The sequence below is a fragment of the Mastomys coucha genome, unplaced genomic scaffold, assembly GCF_008632895.1.
Source record: "Mastomys coucha isolate ucsf_1 unplaced genomic scaffold, UCSF_Mcou_1 pScaffold16, whole genome shotgun sequence".
NCBI classification, from domain to species: Eukaryota; Metazoa; Chordata; class Mammalia; order Rodentia; family Muridae; genus Mastomys; species Mastomys coucha.
In genome coordinates, this window is record NW_022196898.1 from 55,999,434 (window position 1) to 56,017,123 (window position 17,690).

Genomic DNA, 17,690 nt, shown 5'->3' on the forward strand with positions numbered 1-17,690 from the left:
CAGAGAGAGAGAGAGAGAGAGAGAGAGAGATACACAGAGAGATGAAGAGAGATCAGAGTCCCACAATCTCTTTCAAGGCCTTATTCCTATTCCCTAAAACCTCCCCCTATATTCTACCTCTTAAATTTCCCACCAGTTCCCAGTCACACCAAGCTAAGAACTATGCCCTTAACATGTGGGCCTTTGGAAAACATTCCAGATCAAAACTATAGAAGCACTCTAAATTCAAACCAGAGAAAGTTTTTGTTTTGTTGAAATGGGATCTCACAACCCCCTAAGCTGGCCTTGAACTAATGGTATTGCAGAGGGTGACCATGAGTTCCTGATTCTCCTGATTCCACCTCCTGAGTGCAGGAGTATGAGTATGCCACCACACCTGGCCAGAGAACCCTTATTTCCATTTGTTGTAGTTTGGATGTTGAATATCCCAAGGTCTGTGTGATACAGGCTTGGTGCTCAGAAAGTCCTATCAGGAGGCAATAAAACCTGTGAGCGGTAGAGCCTGAGGGAAGTTATTATGGTCTGGATAAGAAATGTCCTTCCAAAGAGGTTGTGATGCTAATGTTGCCAGCTTGACACACCTGCAGGGAGAGAACCTCAACTGAAGAGTTGCCTCCATCAGGTTGGCCTGTAGGCATAGTTGTGGGGTCTTACCTTGACTATGGTTGATGTAGAAGGGCCTAGCCCATTGTGGGCGGTACCATCCCTAGGTGGTTGGCCTAAGCAATATAAAACAGCTAGCTGAGCAAGCCAGTGAGCATCCCTGCACTGTGGTTTCCGCTTCAAACACCTGCCTTGACTTCCTGTCTTGGCTTCCCTCAATGATGGGCTATAACCAGTAAGGGAAAAAAGGGAGGGGAGAGAAGAAGGGGGGAACCCTTTCTTTCCCAAGTTGCTTTTGATAGAGGTATTTATCACCATGATAACAACAGAAACCAAACTAGAATGAGGATCATGTGTTAAAAGCTTGGTTGTCAGCAGGTGGGATCTTGGGAATTAATTAGATGCTGAGGGCTTTGACTTAATTAATTTCTTGATAGACTGATAACATGGTGGGACCTAGTTATAAGAAAAAGGTCACTTAGGAGGTACATCACCTGGAAAGGTATCTCTTGTCCCTGGGCCCTTCCAGTCTCCTCTATATCTTAGCCATCATGATATGAGTGTCTTTACTCTGCCACATGCTCCCCGCCTTGCTGGTTTAGACTTGCCTCGGCAATAGCCAGCTGATCATGGACTATGATCTATGATCTATGAAACTCAGAGGCAAGATAAACCCTTCTTCAAATTAACACTCAGTCAGATGCAAAGCCAGCTAGCCTAGTCCTTTAGGGGGTTGTCTTTGAAGAGGATCATGAGACTCTGCCTTCCTCTTCCTCTTCTGCTTTCTATGTGTTCTACCACACTCTCCTGCTATTGTTTGCCGCTCAGCTGCAGGCCCCCAAACGATGGGGTCAATCAGTCACAGGCTGAACCCCTTGATCTGTGAGCCATTCAAGCTGTGATGAGCAAGGCAACCACAGTGGCTCACTGGGAGAGAACCTTCGGATTTGATGTTTGCTCTGTTACATTTTGAGTTTGCTTTGGGTCCGACCTTCCCCCCTTACTATCTTCCTAGCCCTCTTTTTCAGAGTAGGAATATTTACACTATTCCTGTCCAAGCATTGACTCTTAGAAGTATGTAATGTAAAACTTTTGTTTCTGTATTCATTTATCGAATTTTTTTATAAAGTTTCATGCCTAAAGGTTTGCTTTGAGATTTCAGATCTTGGACTTAGACTTGCAAGCCATTAGATTGTGGAATCTGTGGGATAGAACACATGGTTTGAAGATGGACATAAACATTTGGGAGGCAGAGTCAGATGGTTATAGTTTGGACATGCAATGTCCCCCATAAATCCAACAATGAAAATGGCATTATATCACAGTAATAGAGCCTTGGAGAGATGGGAGCTTAAGGATGGTACTTGGGACTTTGCAAGCACACCTTTAAAAGTGATGTGGAACCCCACATTCTTCCTCTTTTGCTTCCTGGGGTAAATTGACTGGTTTTCTCTGCCATATATTCTTGATGTGATGTCATATCTACCTCTTGAGATTCAGATTATGTCAGAGTCATTGGGGAAATTAAAAATTAAGTGCTACTCTTTTTCTTGGCACCTTCTATGATCTTGGCACCTTCTATGAGGTTATCTGACACAAGATAACACCAAACATCTCCTTCCAGACACTGGCTGTCAGAAACGTACTGAAGTGGATGATGAACACAAACTTCATAGTTCCTGTAAGATGTGCATGGCTGCAGACATCGCTGCTGATGCTCGAGGTGAAGAGTGTAAAGGCTAAGTGTAGCAGATTTGGCTTAATGCGCTTATATTATGTTAATTTGGGTCCCCCAAATTGTTTCCATGAGAATCTGCACATCCACACTTAAGACAAATGAGGGACCCTGCTCCCAGTTGGTTCTGATTGGTAAATAAAGTTGCTGGCAGCCAATGGCTGGGCAGAGCAGGACAGACAGAGGCGGGACTTTTAGGAGGATCAAGAGGGAAGGAAGCCGCCACGTTGGAGCTGGGGGAACTCGGCTGGAGGGCTGCACGGCTGGATCCAGGGCAGCCAAGATGGAATTTAGGTTTCAGTATGTAGTAGCTCGGGAATATCGGAGGGAGTTGGATTAGCCGCGTGGCGGCTAGGAAGTGGCCCAGGCATTGAGCTGATTAAGTCATATCAAAATATAAAGGCTGTGTGCGTGTGTCTTTCATTTGGAAACCCAGAACACTGGGACGGGGCGGGTAGGAAGAAACCCTCTGCCAGGATCAATTTGAGCGTTTAATTGGGTACAACAACAGTTATGTGCTCTGAATCAGTGCTGAGATCAGCAAACGCATTTTTCCCCGTAAACCAAGATGTCTTGACCCATGACAAAGTGCTCCTGCTATTGATTAGGGGGTGGGGGGAGGTCGGGGAGGTCTTTCTTGATAAAAACCTCGGCAAACTGGGGAGAAGAAACACAAGTCTCTTCTGAACAGGCCGCGGATGCCAAGCTGAGTGTTCAATTTGGTTATCATTTTACACACACACACTACTGGGAAACGATGTGGTATGTGGTGGTGGATAGAGACAGGTACCCTTCTATGGACCCTGTAATGCATAGCACACTCCTACAGCAAAGGAATATGTGGCCCAAACCTTACTCAAGCAAAATGATCTTGTTAACTTCCTGGGCAATTAATGCCAAGAATCAGCTCTGTTTGATTCTACAAATTAAACCTTGAGTTTTTAATGAGCACAAATCCATATGAGCCAAATCCTATTGGATGACCTCTGCCCTTTTCAATTTTGTGAAATGTCATGGATCCCCTTGGATAAGACTGTATGAGAACACATGAGTCACCACCAGTAACAGTGAGGTGAAACTCATTCATCCTGGGCCTGGCTCATGACCAAGGGTGAGCGGGAATATAGGTACCTCTTCATTCTATGAATGAGCTGGGGAGACCATTTTTAATTGGATATTTTATTTATTTACATTTCAAATGTTATTCCCTTTTCCAGTTTCCCCTCTGCAAACCCCCTATCCCATCTTCCCTTACCCTGCTTCTATGAGGTTGCTCCCCCATCCACCCACTCCCACCTCATTGCCCTAACATTCCTTGACACTGGGGCATCAAACCTTCACAGGACCAAGAGCCTCCCCTCCCATTGATACCAAATAAGACCTCTTCATCTCCTTTAGTCCTTCCCCTAACTCCTCCATTGGGGTCCCTGTGCTCAGTCCGATGGTTGGCTAGGAGCATCTGCATTTGTATTAGTCAGGATCTGGCAGAACCTCTCTGGAGACAACTGTATCAGGCTCCTGTCAGCAAGCACTTCTTGGCATCCGCAATAGTGTCTGGGTTTGGTGTCTGCATGTGGGATGGATTCCCAGGTGGGGCAGTCTCTGGATGGTCTTTCCTTCAGTCTGCTCTACTCTTTGTCCCTGTATTTCCTTTAGACAGGAGCAACTCTGGGTTAAAATGTTGGAGATGGGTTGGTAGACCCATCCCTCAACTGGGGAACCATGCCTAACCTCTGGATATGAGGGAGACCATTTTCATTAGAGAACACCTTTGGAAAGCAGTTGCTAATTACCAGTTGATCCATAGGACAGCCACTGGATAGGTTTCTGAGAGGCCACAGTGTATCTAGAGGTGGTGTAGAAAAGATAACATTTACTGAATTTTACCAACAGAGAAGCTTACAGAGAAAGTTACAATAGGGCCAAAGGGCATCCATGAGGAGCGTGTTCAGAAGCTCTGGAAGGTTTCATGGCACCATCAGACCAAGAGTGCATGCTTTCTCTACAGCACCTCTTTTAGAAACTTGGAGCACAGTCTGTACTCCACAAAAGCTAAATTCAGCCACCCATCCTCAAGAAGTCTATCAAAATACCAGATGAATAATAAAAAGTAGAAAAAGATTAATTAATGCAGCCACATTACAAAACAAGGACAGAGACCCAGAAACTTCTTCTGGCCCATCTTTGGGATCCTGAAATGAGATTAAAGCTTAAATAGAGGATCGGGGAAATGATCATCTAAGCAGGTATCAAGGTGTCTGCTATTGATGCATCATCTGTGACGGGTGCTCTAACAGGCCCAAGCATGACAGACATGGTCCCCTTTTCCCTGCCCTCTCTCTTGCTAAACCCTTACATTCCATTCCTAAAGCTCACCCCAAGGCCCAGCCCCTTATTATTCAGTGACTCATTCCTGAGACTGATCACCAAGGTCCAATTCTCAAACACCATGGTCCAGAAATCAAATTCATTATTTGGCTACACTAGCTAACCTGTCCCATCAATATTTACTAACTCACCCTAGCATAGACTTCCCACTTCTCCCTTTTAAAACCACTTCAGCAGAGATGCCTGAGGCTCGCTGTCTTGCCTTTGTCCGATCCAGAGGCAGCGCCCTTGTCCCTCCAGGGTAATAAATCTCCTTTGTGTTGAGAACTTGATATCTGGGTGTATTCTGAGTCAACTTTAAAGGGCTTTCCAACTACTACAATCGGGAACTCAGTCTTCTCCTGCAAGGCGGTCCAATACATTATTAGAACTCTAAGATATCTCTCTTCTGGGAATCTCTCTGTCACTGTCTGGTCTAGGCTTCAGCCTTTCCCTTCTCCCAGCAGATTTCCTGAAGAAAATTTCAGCTTCTTGGAGTCCATTGTTTCAATAGTCTGGCAGCCAGATTGAGGAGCACACGTGGTGCATTAGGGTTTATTCATTTCTCCCAGGCCAGTTACAACTTTATCACATAGATTCCCAGGGGGAGAGGAGTTTTAAAGGTGGCATTGTTAGCTTGCTCTGTCCTTAAGGGACCAGCATTCCAAGGAGCAGCCGATTTCATAGATGCACAAGGGGCGGGTTCTAGTCTAGATAACACCAGTTCGCCCGGTGCCCAGAAGACTGAGAGGGAGTCAGTGGTGCTCCATGTGGTCCTTTATCTGAACAGCCTGGTCTTGGCACACTCTGAATAGGGGACACAGTGTCCAATGCTCTTCTTTCTTCACCCATCGCACACCATCAGCCAGGAACGAGTTTTTGTGTTGGATGGACACTCCTCCTGTGGCCGTGGTAGTGAATCATTGGTTGAAAGGTAACTATCTCAGATGCCTTTAGCCCCTAGGGTAACCTGGGGCTTCTGATACTGGTTGAAGTCAAGAACACTGAAATAGCCAGTGGCACAGAGTTTTGATCTAGTTCCAAATAAGATGACCCTGTACAGAGTATGACCCCGAGAAGAGACTGTCGAAGAGACTATAGGAGCATCAAAGGAGGTTTTGCACTCCTCCAGTTGTAGAATGTGGTTGTCGCTAAGTGCTAAATCCTGACAGCTCTTAATTCATTTCTTCAGTCAACACACTACCAATGCCTTGGAATATGGTTTTTTTTTTTTCAAGTACAGGAATTGTACTAGAAATTAATATGATATGAGAAGTTTATTCCACCTGAGATACTAGAGAACATAGAGAGTGACAGGGGTCCCCTATAACCCTAGCCCCGGCTGTTGCTATTGGAGTGAAAATCTCAGCTTGTGTCTATCACAATAAAGCTCAGGGTGGCTGTGATGTGTTAAGAACGGCGGGTCGCGTCAGAACATACCACACTCAAGGCCGGAACAGTTCCACGTGTAGGAGGTTTAATTGAGAGGGAGAGAGGGGGCAGTAGCGGGGAAAGAGAGGAGGGGGAGAGAGAGAGCAAGATGGAGGAATGTTCCCCGTGTATATATATGGGTTCTGACGTAGTGGCTGCAGGTAAAGGTGGGGGGGTGAGCCCAATGGATTCTGGGAATATGGCGGCTGTTGCTCTGGCAACAGGTCTGAGACCTGCCCATGCATTGCCACAGGCTTTGGATGCCAAGAGGCTGACCTTGTGCTAAAGGAAACGGAATCTTAGCTAGCCTTCCTCCAAGCCAAGTGAGCATCTTCGCTCACCCTCCTCCAGGCCAGGTGAGCATTAGATAGCCCTCCTCCAGGCCAGGTAAGCATCTTAGCATCTTAGCTCACCTTGCTGCAGGTCAGGTGAGCATTAGATAGCCCTCCTCCAGGCCAGGTAAGCATCTTAGCATCTTAGCTCACCCTGCTCCAGGCCAAGTGAGCATTAGATAGCCCTCTCCAGGCCAAGTGAGCATCTTAGCTCACCCTCCTCCAGGCTAGATATGTATGCAAAGCCAAAGAATGAGCTTTTCCTAAGAATGACTTGAAGGTGTGATGTTTATAAACACAAAGACATAAATTTATCTTTCAAGAAAAAATTCTATAAAGAGAAAAATCATGAAATAGACAAAGGTTGAACCCTTTGGAAACCTTTACTTTCTCTGCTAGCTATAAGGATGGCTTATTTTATAGATAACAAGATTTTGTCAGGGTCTGATGTGATCTGGTAGCTTCAGTTCCCCATTCTTTCTTATAAAGACTGTATACATTTTATTTCATCTTATACATCGCATATACATTTTTATCTGCTTGTTTACAAATAACACATAATGTATTATGAGTGAAACAGACAATTTAAAGGAATGTGCATCGCCCATGTTCCTCTTCCTTAGATTTTAGTTAAAGGTGGCAGTACTAACTAATAATAACCTCTTATCTTTAGGAAGATAAGATATATTTTTCTCTTGGTAGAAAACAGGAGAGTATAGTTTTAAAAAAACGATCCACGCTAAATCTGCTATGCACTGGCAACAGTGGTTTCGCCAATCCCCGTGGCTTCTCACTGCCAAGCTGCTCACATTTCCCAGGCCATCCACCCCCTGTGGATGTAGCTAGCATGTAGAATGCCAGCTACAGCCTGCTCAGATTCCCTTAGCCCTGTAAAATGATAAAACGAATATTAAATATGTGATGGATTTAAACTCAGATAATCAAGATGATCAGTGTCTGTTCAACCATTGAAGTAAAATGAAATGATCTCTCTCTCTCTCTCTCTCTCTCTCTCTCTGTGTGTGTGTGTGTGTGTGTGTGTGTGTGTGTGTGTGTGTGTGTGTGTGTGTTTAATGTTTGGTATTTAAATCGGCTAAGCCCTGGGGAAATGTTGGATAAACAGAGTTTTACTCAGAGAAAGTCATAGGCCTTGATCCACCAAGTGAAAACAAGAATGAGCAGTAACAATTAGCCAAGAACAAAGGGGAAGGAACATCAAGGAGTCATTATAAACTTCAAAGGTACCATGAAGTGGAACAATGGATTTCAAGTGCCTTGTTGACACATGAAAGGAGCCGAGTGTCTTTCTGATGACACCATAAACGTATTCATAGAACAGGCACTTAATCTCTAATAACACCACACAGCTGGTCTTTCCCTGGGCCCCAGACTGTATCTTTTGGGGATCATTGAAAATACAGGAACCAAAAAAAGGAAGACAACCATAGTGGTGTAATGAAAGCTAAAAGCTTAGAGGTGGCCAGTAGCGTGGACAAGATTAGGAAAGTTGTACTTTATTTACAGGAAGGAATAATAGATAACAGCTAAATCTCATAAATGTACATGTGAGCAGAATGATGTCCTTGCCAGGGCTCTGGGGCCCAAACCACACTGATTCCAGGAAGAACATATGTGCACATAAGACTTACCCAATTAAAGCAGACATTATTTAAAGTCAAGAGAATCTGAAGTAATGTCGCTAAACAGACATTTATCAAATCTCTACTATGTTCAGGGCATTTTCTAGTTGGTAAACACTTAAAAACACTAGTGAGCAAGAAGAAACTAAAATGCATGCCATTTTGTCATTGGCGTCTATGGATAGAAGCACACAATAAATGTGAACAGTAAAATAATGCATATTTTCCACTGATGGGTAGAACTCCCATGCAATAAATGTGTAGCTCTTAAGCGTATGTGGGTTTCATATCTGTATTCTTACTATCAAGACCTAGATAAGAAACATTCTCAGCACTGCATAAGCTCCTGCCAGTAAATGACTCTGCCAAAGTCAACATGCATTCAGCCCAATCACACTTCCCATCTATAGACAATGATAAAGAATGCACTTTCTACATGTCTGGATCAACATTATGTCATTGTCAACATTATGTCTACACAGTCTGGTATAGAACATCACCACATTTATCTTATAATATACTATTTCATTACATAATAATGGCTTTATATTAACAAACTACACCTGATTTATTAATTTTCTGTTGATGAAATTGAAAAGTAAGCAGTTTTCCACATTCTTGCTAGAGTCTTTCATGGCTTTCAGAAGACAAAAGCTTTTATTCTGGTTGGGAGACAGTCCTAGGTAAGAAGTCACTACTTGCTCAACACTAGTTGATATTGTCACTGTTCGAAAGCAGTTATACTCCGAGCATTACACAAGTTCCATTACTTCATAAATTTCCAGCCGTTGTCAGCCTGTTGGATCTTAGCCATTCTAGTTGGCCCATGTTAGGATATTACAGTGTTTACAATGACTCTGCTAGTTAGTAGTGCTTGTTGCCATTTTACAGGCTAATAGGCTACTTGGATATTCACTTTTAGGAAATGCCTGTTTAAGCCTTGATTTGTTTTGTAAGGTATCTTTCTGGTTATACTGTTTTTGAGTAAGAGGTCTTTGTTGAGTAGCTGTGTTCTCCCATCCGAGCATGGGCCTTAATGCCTACCCATAAACTAGCTCTTTCTGGACCCATGGATGGGAATCACTGAGATAATGAATCTCTTAGAGCTTGAATATCCTTGTTCTTCTATTCTTGTTGTTCTAAATTCCTTCAGGAAAACACAAAGCAAATGCAGAACTGGTGAAGGAGGGGTCTGAATAGACAAAGGTTTACACTAACGAAGTACATAAAAGGATGCAAAGAACCACAAGGCAGGTCTCCCCGCTGGCTTTTGACCTAGACACTTCAGAAGGACCAAAGCAACAGCCTTCAGTATTGAAGATCGCCACGCACACTTCGCGTGACAGCAGTTTATGAGGCTAAAGCTTCAAGAAAGTCATCTCTTGCAACCCCTAACATGGAGGTAGCCCAGATAGGTCCTTGCTACAGTCTCACGTGCTAGGTGTCTCCCATGATATGAGTTACTAATAGCTAGACAAAATTAAACATGCTCTCTGACCTCCACCAATGTTCCAACATCTTAGCCAAACCCTGGCTTGGAATTTCTCGCAGACAATGTTACACATTCAGATTAATTACCTCCGGCATTGTTAGAAAGATGATGGGGGAAGAGCATTGACTAGCCCAAAAGATTAGCATAGTGGGCCTTTACCTTGAGCCAAGTGTGTGTATGTGTGACACAGTGTGCAGCAGTCAGCATTCAAGATTGGAGATTCGAGCCTCTACCCTCCTGGCTGGCACACCCGCAGCCCCCCAGGACTCTGGCAGAGTCCATGCAGGCCCGAGCATGCTCAGTTCCCCGGGGGGTGATGGACCAGTCCAGAAGAGATGGCTGCTGTTTTAGACCCAGTGTGTTTTAGATGGCCTCAGATGTACCTCGACCACTGAGCTGCCAGATTTTTCATTTCTCTTTTGTAATGACTGTAAAAGTCTGATGCCATTTTTGAGAAATACATTCAGATCCTGCACTTCCATGTGTTGTGTCTGCCATTATTTCTTCGCTGACGCCTTTCTGACCTGTACCAGGACCCTGTTTCCCCCATGGGTTGAGGGAGGCCAAGGCCTGCCTGTGGCAGAAGATCATCTACAAGGGGTTTTGAAACCACTGGAATCAGCCTTCTCATCAACTGTCTGTTGGTGTGACAAACGACCAAAGAAAAACAACCTAAGGGGAGAATAATTTATTCTGGTTCATGGTTCAGGAGGTACAGCTCATAGGAGCAGGGAGAAAGAGTGATAGAAGAGGGTCACAGATGCAGTGACAGGTGCTGGGGTCACACCACACCTAGCTCATATCTTGTCTCAGGAAACAGCAAGCAGAAGAGAGGCTTCACTACAGTGGTCAAAGCCCCTAGCAATCTACTGTTGCCATATAGACTCCACCTACTGGAGAGCCTGCAACTGCCCAAAATAGCCATGGGTTAGGAATCAAGTATCCGAACACATGAGCCTCTAAGTGGTGGTGGGGGAATGGGGAGGACTTTAGCTTTAGAAGGATACTTTGCTAATGGAAAAGAGTTGCTAGGGCTTTTAAGAGCCTGTGTTGGGAAGGGATTGGATGACCAAAAAAGAGAGCTGGTGAGGCTTGGGATCTGGAATGGGATGGAAGGAAGTAGAAAATGGTGGCTCTGGGGCTGCATGGATCCTGCCTGCTCCCCAGGGCTCCAGGATATCTACTATCTTTCTCCTACAGCCCACCCCGTCAAGGCCCTACTTGCCGCCCCAAGTGGCCATCTTTGTGAACATGGGTCTTGGGAGGAAGCGGCTGGTCTTCATGTAGTCAGAAATCTTCTTCAGGCCCTGTGAGTAAGGACGGAGCAGGAGGTCAGGTCAGGGGCCCCACTGAGATAAGCAAACCCACTCCAGAAAGAGCTTTCCCTATAGTCTCTAGTATTAGAGTTCTAAGACAGGAAATCCTCAGCTGCCTGTAAAAAGATGCCTGTGCGTTGGGAGTGTGTCCATTATAGAATATGACCTATGCTCAGAAGACCCACTCCATCCTCCAAGATCAGTCTCACTGTGCCTACATGTCAGCAGAGAGGGTGAGGTCCATAGTGGTTATGTGGCTTCCTTCTGCTTGCACAGCTAGTCCATGGGACAGGACCCCCAGTCAAGGTGGCTCTACAGTTCCCATTCTGTTCCCTTCTCAGCCCAGTCCCCTCTTGCCTTCCCACAGGAGACCCTGTCACTCCTCGCCTTCACAGAAACGATCCCTTCTCACAGGGAACATCCTCCTTGCTGGTTTACACAGAACCCTCCTGTAATAGGACAAAGATGTCCACAACAGGCCGGCACAGCAGGACAGAGAGCCCAGACCTGAGCCAGTGACCCAGCAAACCCCAGATCAAATGCACAAGGTGGGGAGGGCCAGCTAGGGATGCTGAGCCAGCTCTAATTGTTTCCTGCAAGTAGAGGTCGGACCTGCTCTCTGTGGAGCCTCGGGCCAATCTCACTGAGTCCCAAGGCTGCCTCACATCCATCCCTGCTCCAGAGGGCCATGCAAAGGGACACTAGGAGTGTTTGTTCCATCTTACTAGGAGAGCCTGCTCAGATAATCTCTGCAGGGTTCAGAGACCTACAGCTGACTGGAATTAGGGATCTGGGTGCATCAGGTCTCAGGCTGCATCCCTCAGCTCTTCCATCCTTCCCTATCATGGCCACAGCAGCTCTGGTACACTCTCAAGGCCAGTGGATCAGGGCCAGACCCAGAGCTCGTGAAACTAGCTGAGAAGATGTATCACTTGATATAGGGACAAGACTCCAGACTACAACCCTGTTCTAATACCTGCAGTTTTCCTAGACCTCTGAAAGAATATTCTGTAGGTGTTCAGTAGACTCTGGGGAACGCTGACTAGCTATGCAGTAAGGGCCAAGCTGTGGTTCCTAGCACCCAAGTGATCCTATGCCTGTTATGCTCAATGCTCTCTGCTATCCTCAGTTTCTGAATGGAGTTCTTTCCATGTCTGACTGGGGCCTGATACTGAGCCTCATACAGAGGAGGAGGCCAATGAATAGGATTGTATAAGTATATGAATACATTGTAGAAATGGCTTCATGGAGACATGGGGAAAAGAAAGGGAAGAAAAGCCCTACACCATACAACTCTTTAAGATAAAACCCTGGATAGGGCCCACATATACTCTCAAACCTAGCGCCAAAAACATCCCTGGGGTTTGGCGTATGTATGCTCAGATGGGGATGGACCGGAGTGAAGCTTTCCAAAGATCCAGTGTGAGTATTATCTACACGTGGCTATTTCACACAAATCCCACCACGCCTCCCTCTCTGAACATCTGTGGCTTACACACTCCTGCCATGTTCTGCCTTTTCCACAGCATTCTGGACTGAGTAACCTAGACAGCACAAGGACCCGAGGCTCTTGCTTTTGACACAAGATAGGAAATACCTACTCCTTGCTGATCTTAGAGGCCAGACACCCACAGGGAGCTGGCACAACCTCTGCTAGTAAGTGACTTAGCCTCTCTAGTCTGTTTCCTTATGTGTCCAATTGGACTCATAATTCAATCTGCCCTGCAGGTTGGTTGTAATGATAAATTTTAACCCAATAGGTAAAGTATGCTGAGCCAGAAAGCAAGCATTCAATACATGCTACTGGGTTTGCTGATTTTAAGCTCTGGTCCAGGGCTAAGGGCCTCTCAAGCAAAGAGGGGAAGAGAGGACCTCAAAGAAGAAGGAGAGTTTAGAGCATCCGTCACCTCGAAGCGCGCTATGAAGTCCTTCAGGTTTGGGTACGCATCCAGGCACTTGGCCTCAAACACTTGGTTCCTCTCAAGCACATCGTAAGCAATGAAATCCACAAAGGTGATCTGTGGGAAGCCGAGGGTGAGCGTGCTTGAATCAGGTAGCCTGGGAAGAGTGGCAGCTCCTCTTCCCAACTCCCTCTCCTTTACCTTGTCCCCTGCAAACCATGGCCGCTTGCCCAGGAACTCAGAGTAAAGCCTCATCATTCCAGGCAGTTGCTCCAGGTACCCGGGCTTCAGCTTCTCCTAGAGCAGAAAACACAGTGATCACCCCCAGTCACAAGATTCCAGGCATAGGCTGGCCTCACAGGGCTAGAAAGACCCCATCTGGGCAGAGGTGCAGCCACCTTCCCGAGACTAGACCTAGGTTAATTCTGCTTTACTTTATGATGTCACTATTATTAATATATTATGTCTATTGATTAGAGTCTTACAAGTACCAGATCCAATATCAGAAGTGATGAGGCACGCAAGGGTATGCTGTCCATGAGACTCACCACAGATGCTCAGAACAACTCGTGTGGGTCATACTCAGGACTGTGTGAGCAGGCTCTCACATTCAGTTGTTATGTGAGTCAAAGAAGCAAATAACTAAAGCACTCTGGAAAAGAAGTTGAATGTTCTACACAGTCAAGTGACTGGAAGGAGAACAGTGAGACTCTGGTGCAGTTTCAGAAAGATGAAGTGTGAATGGGCGAAAGGAGGCGAGGCGAGGTGAGGCGAGGCCAGCTGTGAGCTGCTTTTGGGAACACATCCTTATCACTATGGGCATCCCAGGCCTGGCTCTGGGAATCAGGTTGGTGAAGTCCATTTTCTCATTGTTGGACTATGTACTGTAATATGTACTATAGAAGCAGTAATGATGGAAGCTGAGTGGAAGACGTAGCCCAGGACAGAAGTGGGTGTTCAGAGCTCAGAGATTCTTTGGGTTTTTTGTTTGTTCGTTTGTTTGTTTGCTTGTTTTTTGTTTTGTTTTTTGAGACAGGGTTTTTTGGTTTGTTTTGTTTTTTTTTGTTGTTGTTTTGTATGTGTGTGTGTGTGTGTGTGTGTGTGTGTGTGTGTGTGTATAGTCCTGGTTGTCCTGGAACTCACTCTGTGGACCAGGCTAGCCTTGAACTCCGCCTGCCTCTGCCTCCCAAGTGCTGGGATTAAGGCATACGCCACCACTGCCCAGCTGAGCTGAAAGATACTAAACACAGTCTTTACTACCCAGCTACTGATGCTGGACAGTGTTTGCTCTGGCTGCTGAAGTTCATCGTAAGTGTCATTTGACAGACTCTGAGGTTTAAGGGTCACTCTGTTGGCAGGTATGTGTGTGTGTGTATGTGTGTGTGTGTGTTTATGTGCATGTATATGTATGCAAGCATGTGCATGTGTGTGCATGTGTGCATGTGTGTATGTGTGTGTATGTGTGTGTGTGAGTGTATGAGTGTGTGTGTATGTGTGCATGTGTATGTGTGTGTATATGTGTGCATGTGTGCACATGTGTGTGTATGTGCACGGAGGGTTCGGTTTGGTTTTGGTGCTTGATTTTGAGACAGTGTAACCAGGAAGGCCTTAACCTTAGTCCTTCTGTCTCGGCTTCTATCCACACTGTGCCACCATGACTCTGCCAGCATTTCAGAACATCATCTGTAGGTGAGCAGTGCTAAGAAGTTTAGATGCTAAACACACAGAGCAGATGAGAAGGCAAGGGTACAAGTTCTGGTTCCCCCACCTCATCCAGCCCAGGGTAAGACTCACAAAGTCAGTGTTATAGCAAAGCCTCGCCAGCACCATGCGGTTGTCCATAAGCTGATTCTCTAGAATGTCCACACGAATCCTCTCTTCTTCTGTCTCTCCACCTGTGAAAGATGCAGCACAGACTCACTCTCAACATGTCACCCTGGCCAAGCCCAGCAGGTGGCCATTGTCCCCCACCCCTGCAGATGCCCCACTCACACAGGTTGTGCTTGCGGCCAAGGTAGCGCAGGATGGCATTGCTCTGAGTGATCTTGTGTGATCCATCAATTAAGTAGGGCAGCTGGATAGACAAGCAGGGATGGTCAGATAGACTATGGGGTCCCAGAATTCCATCCTTGGGTGAGGACAAACATGGGGCCTGGCACTCAGTGTGCCTGGCATAGAAAACCTTATCTGAAGGTGCTGCTCACTGGATGGAAAAGCTGGGATATAGCCCATCACAGAAAGATGGTGTGGACAACCAGAAATGTGCAGATGAAAGCCAAAGGACTGATCCCAGACCTCCTCATCTGTGTAAATGGGGACACTACCACCATCTCCACCCCTCCCCTCCCTTGTACCTACATTAGGAAAGTCCAGGCCCAGCTTGAATTTCTCATTCAGCCACTGGCTTTGGTCATAGTCAGGAGCTGTGGTGGACAAGATAATATGAAATCAAAGGACCCATATGTTCAAACCCCTTTCCCAAGACTTTCCCAAGAAGTCAGAGACACGACTCTCCGAGGCAGTAGACCTATAAGCTGACTCACAAAGTCACACTGCAAGCTTTCAAGGTTGAAGATGTTTGTAAGAGCTCGGAGCTCCTTCATCACTAAAGCTTACAAAAAGGTTTAGCCAATTGCTAGAGGAATGGAGCCCAGTTATAAATACAGAGGACTCTCAAATCTTTCCTTAGCATTGGTAAATCAAACCACACCATCAAGAGTTTTGGAAGGGGCATGTTATAGGTCCAACAAAAAAAGGCAGAGCTGAGTGATGAGGTTGGGGAGCTAGGTGCTAGGCAACAATGGGCAGGAGTTAAGCAGGGGTCTGAGTAGGAAGGGTGAAGTCACCATCGCCCATGGTGTATCTCTTCTCCTCATAGCTTGAGTCTGTGTATTCCAGGAGCAGGCGAATGGCGTGGGCTAGCTGTAAGAGACGACAAGAGATGGTGAGATTCTTTACCTCCTCTAGGGGAGTCCCCATTCTCTGACCTAGTCACTACATCCATGGATGGACTGGAACACACACACAGACACACACACACACACACACACACACACACAGACACACACACACACACACACACACACACACACACACACGCACGCACGCACCTGCAAGAGCATGCCTCCATTGACTACATGTATACTTGCCCCTCCTCCAAGTCGCATTCGGACCCCTCACTCACCCCACGGATGTCCCAGTAACCCAGTGTCATGGGCATGGTGCTGTGGTCTGAACAGACAGGCTCCGTGTCAATCTAGCCTCGACTGTTCCGAGAGAGCTGCCAGAAACGGACTGGCTTCGCTTTGTCAGGTCTTCAGACCGCCCTTCCCCACCCCCGAGTTCTGGCCAATACCAGAGTCCAGGAGCAAGGCCAGGCCCGCCCCGCAGAGCCAAGGCTGCCTGAGCTCAGACGTTGTTATGGAGGTGGCTTGGCTGGGTGCCAAAAGCAAAAGGCGGGGCTGGGTTTGCAAGCTTTTTATTAGCGGTTCTGCTGGGCCTTGGCTGTAACAGGGCTGCTGTTTCCTACCCTCTAGTCTAGATGTCAGCAGTATTCCCCATTGATGACAGTTGAGAAGGCCTAGCCCTTGACAAATGTGTCCTGAGGGCAAAATTATCTCTTATACTGTAAATACTTGAAGAATGGAGAACTGGAAAACATGATAATGCAAATATATTCATGCATGCAAAACAAGTTTTTCTGATGAGACTTATTTCAATCAGGTGTGTGTGTGTGTGTGTGTGTGTGTGTGTGTGTGTGTGTGTCCTGGATCACATTTTATTCTGATATAATATTAATCTTTGAAAAAAATTCACACACACAAAAAAAGTACACATGCCAGGCAGTGGTGGCACACGCCTTTCATCCCAGCACTTGGGAGGCAGAGGCAGGAGAATTTCTGAGTTCGAGGCCAGCCTGGTCTACAGAGTGAGTTCCAGAACAGCCAGGGCTACACAGAGAAACCCTGTCTCAAAAAATCAAAAAGAAAAAAGAAAAAAAGAAAAGCTACACACTTATTGCTGTTCGCTTGTTCAGGTGCCCTCCCCTAACCTCCGTCCTCCCTAACTCCCCTAACCTCCGTCCTCCCTAACTTGCCTTTCCCTCTCTCCTTGTCTTTCCCCGCCCCCTACCTTTTCCAGCATGAGTACAAAAGTTTATATATAACCAAGATTCGTTTCATTTTCTTTCCCACCAACACCATCCTGGGGGTGCATGAGACCCTGGGGGAACTGTGATTGATAATCATCTCCGTTGTGCCGACTCCCGGCCAGTCCTTCACATGGATCTGTAACTTCTGACAACGGATGGATGGAACTTGTTTCTCTTTATAAAGGGCCTTGAAGGCCTTGTCCCCAGTTCCCCAGGAACAAATGTTGTTTGTCTTATGTTTCTTCTTTATCCTTTTCTTTTTTGAGAATGTTTCAGAGGCTGGCCTTGGAACTCTGTGTAACTCAGGCTGGCCATGGATTAGCTTCAGTCCTCCTGCCTCAGCCCCCAAGTGCTAAGATTAAAGGCATGGATACCACACCTGTCTCTTTTAGGATGGACCAACTCATTCAGATCTTGATTCTTTTAAACATGTCTTTCTTATGTTTATGTTGGTTTTATTTGGTTGTGTTAAAGATGTAGCTGAGAGAGAGGAAACCTACCCTTAATTTGAGATATTATTATATTATTGCACTGATATTTTTTAGACCAACTTTTACTAACTTCTGAATCTCAGTGACATTGTGGGGTGGACAAGATTCCAGCCACAAAAGGTAGAACCCTTGAGAAGGCTGCCTGAACTGGGGGTGTCCTTCTTAGTCCACTAGGATCCCTGTGAACCAGGCTCCATTAGGGTCACCAGGCAGTCCTTAGAGGCAATGGTGA

The 17,690-nt window shown here is 46.0% G+C and overlaps 1 protein-coding gene across 1 annotated transcript; it reads right to left on the minus strand.

Moving 5' to 3' along the window:
- Positions 1-10,273: 10,273 nt before the first annotated feature.
- Positions 10,274-16,197, minus strand: LOC116093608 (glutathione S-transferase Mu 7). The gene is made up of 8 exons (XM_031375156.1): positions 16,002-16,197; positions 15,664-15,739; positions 15,176-15,240; positions 14,810-14,891; positions 14,612-14,712; positions 13,019-13,114; positions 12,824-12,934; positions 10,274-10,907 (listed from the first exon to the last, which is right to left on the minus strand). Exons 1-8 carry the CDS (start codon positions 16,035-16,037, stop codon positions 10,818-10,820), a joined length of 657 nt encoding a protein of 218 aa, XP_031231016.1. The 5' UTR covers positions 16,038-16,197; the 3' UTR covers positions 10,274-10,817.
- Between the last annotated feature and the right edge of the window lie 1,493 nt (positions 16,198-17,690).

Coding starts and splice junctions, on each gene's coding strand:
- LOC116093608 (XM_031375156.1), bottom strand. CDS start 16,037: ATGCCCATGACACTGGGTTACTGGGACATCCGTGGG. Junction 14,713..14,809: donor TGGCCGCAAGCACAACCTGT/GTGAGTGGGGCA, acceptor CATCTTTCACAG/GTGGAGAGACAGAAGAAGAG. Junction 12,935..13,018: donor CATGGTTTGCAGGGGACAAG/GTAAAGGAGAGG, acceptor GGCTTCCCACAG/ATCACCTTTGTGGATTTCAT.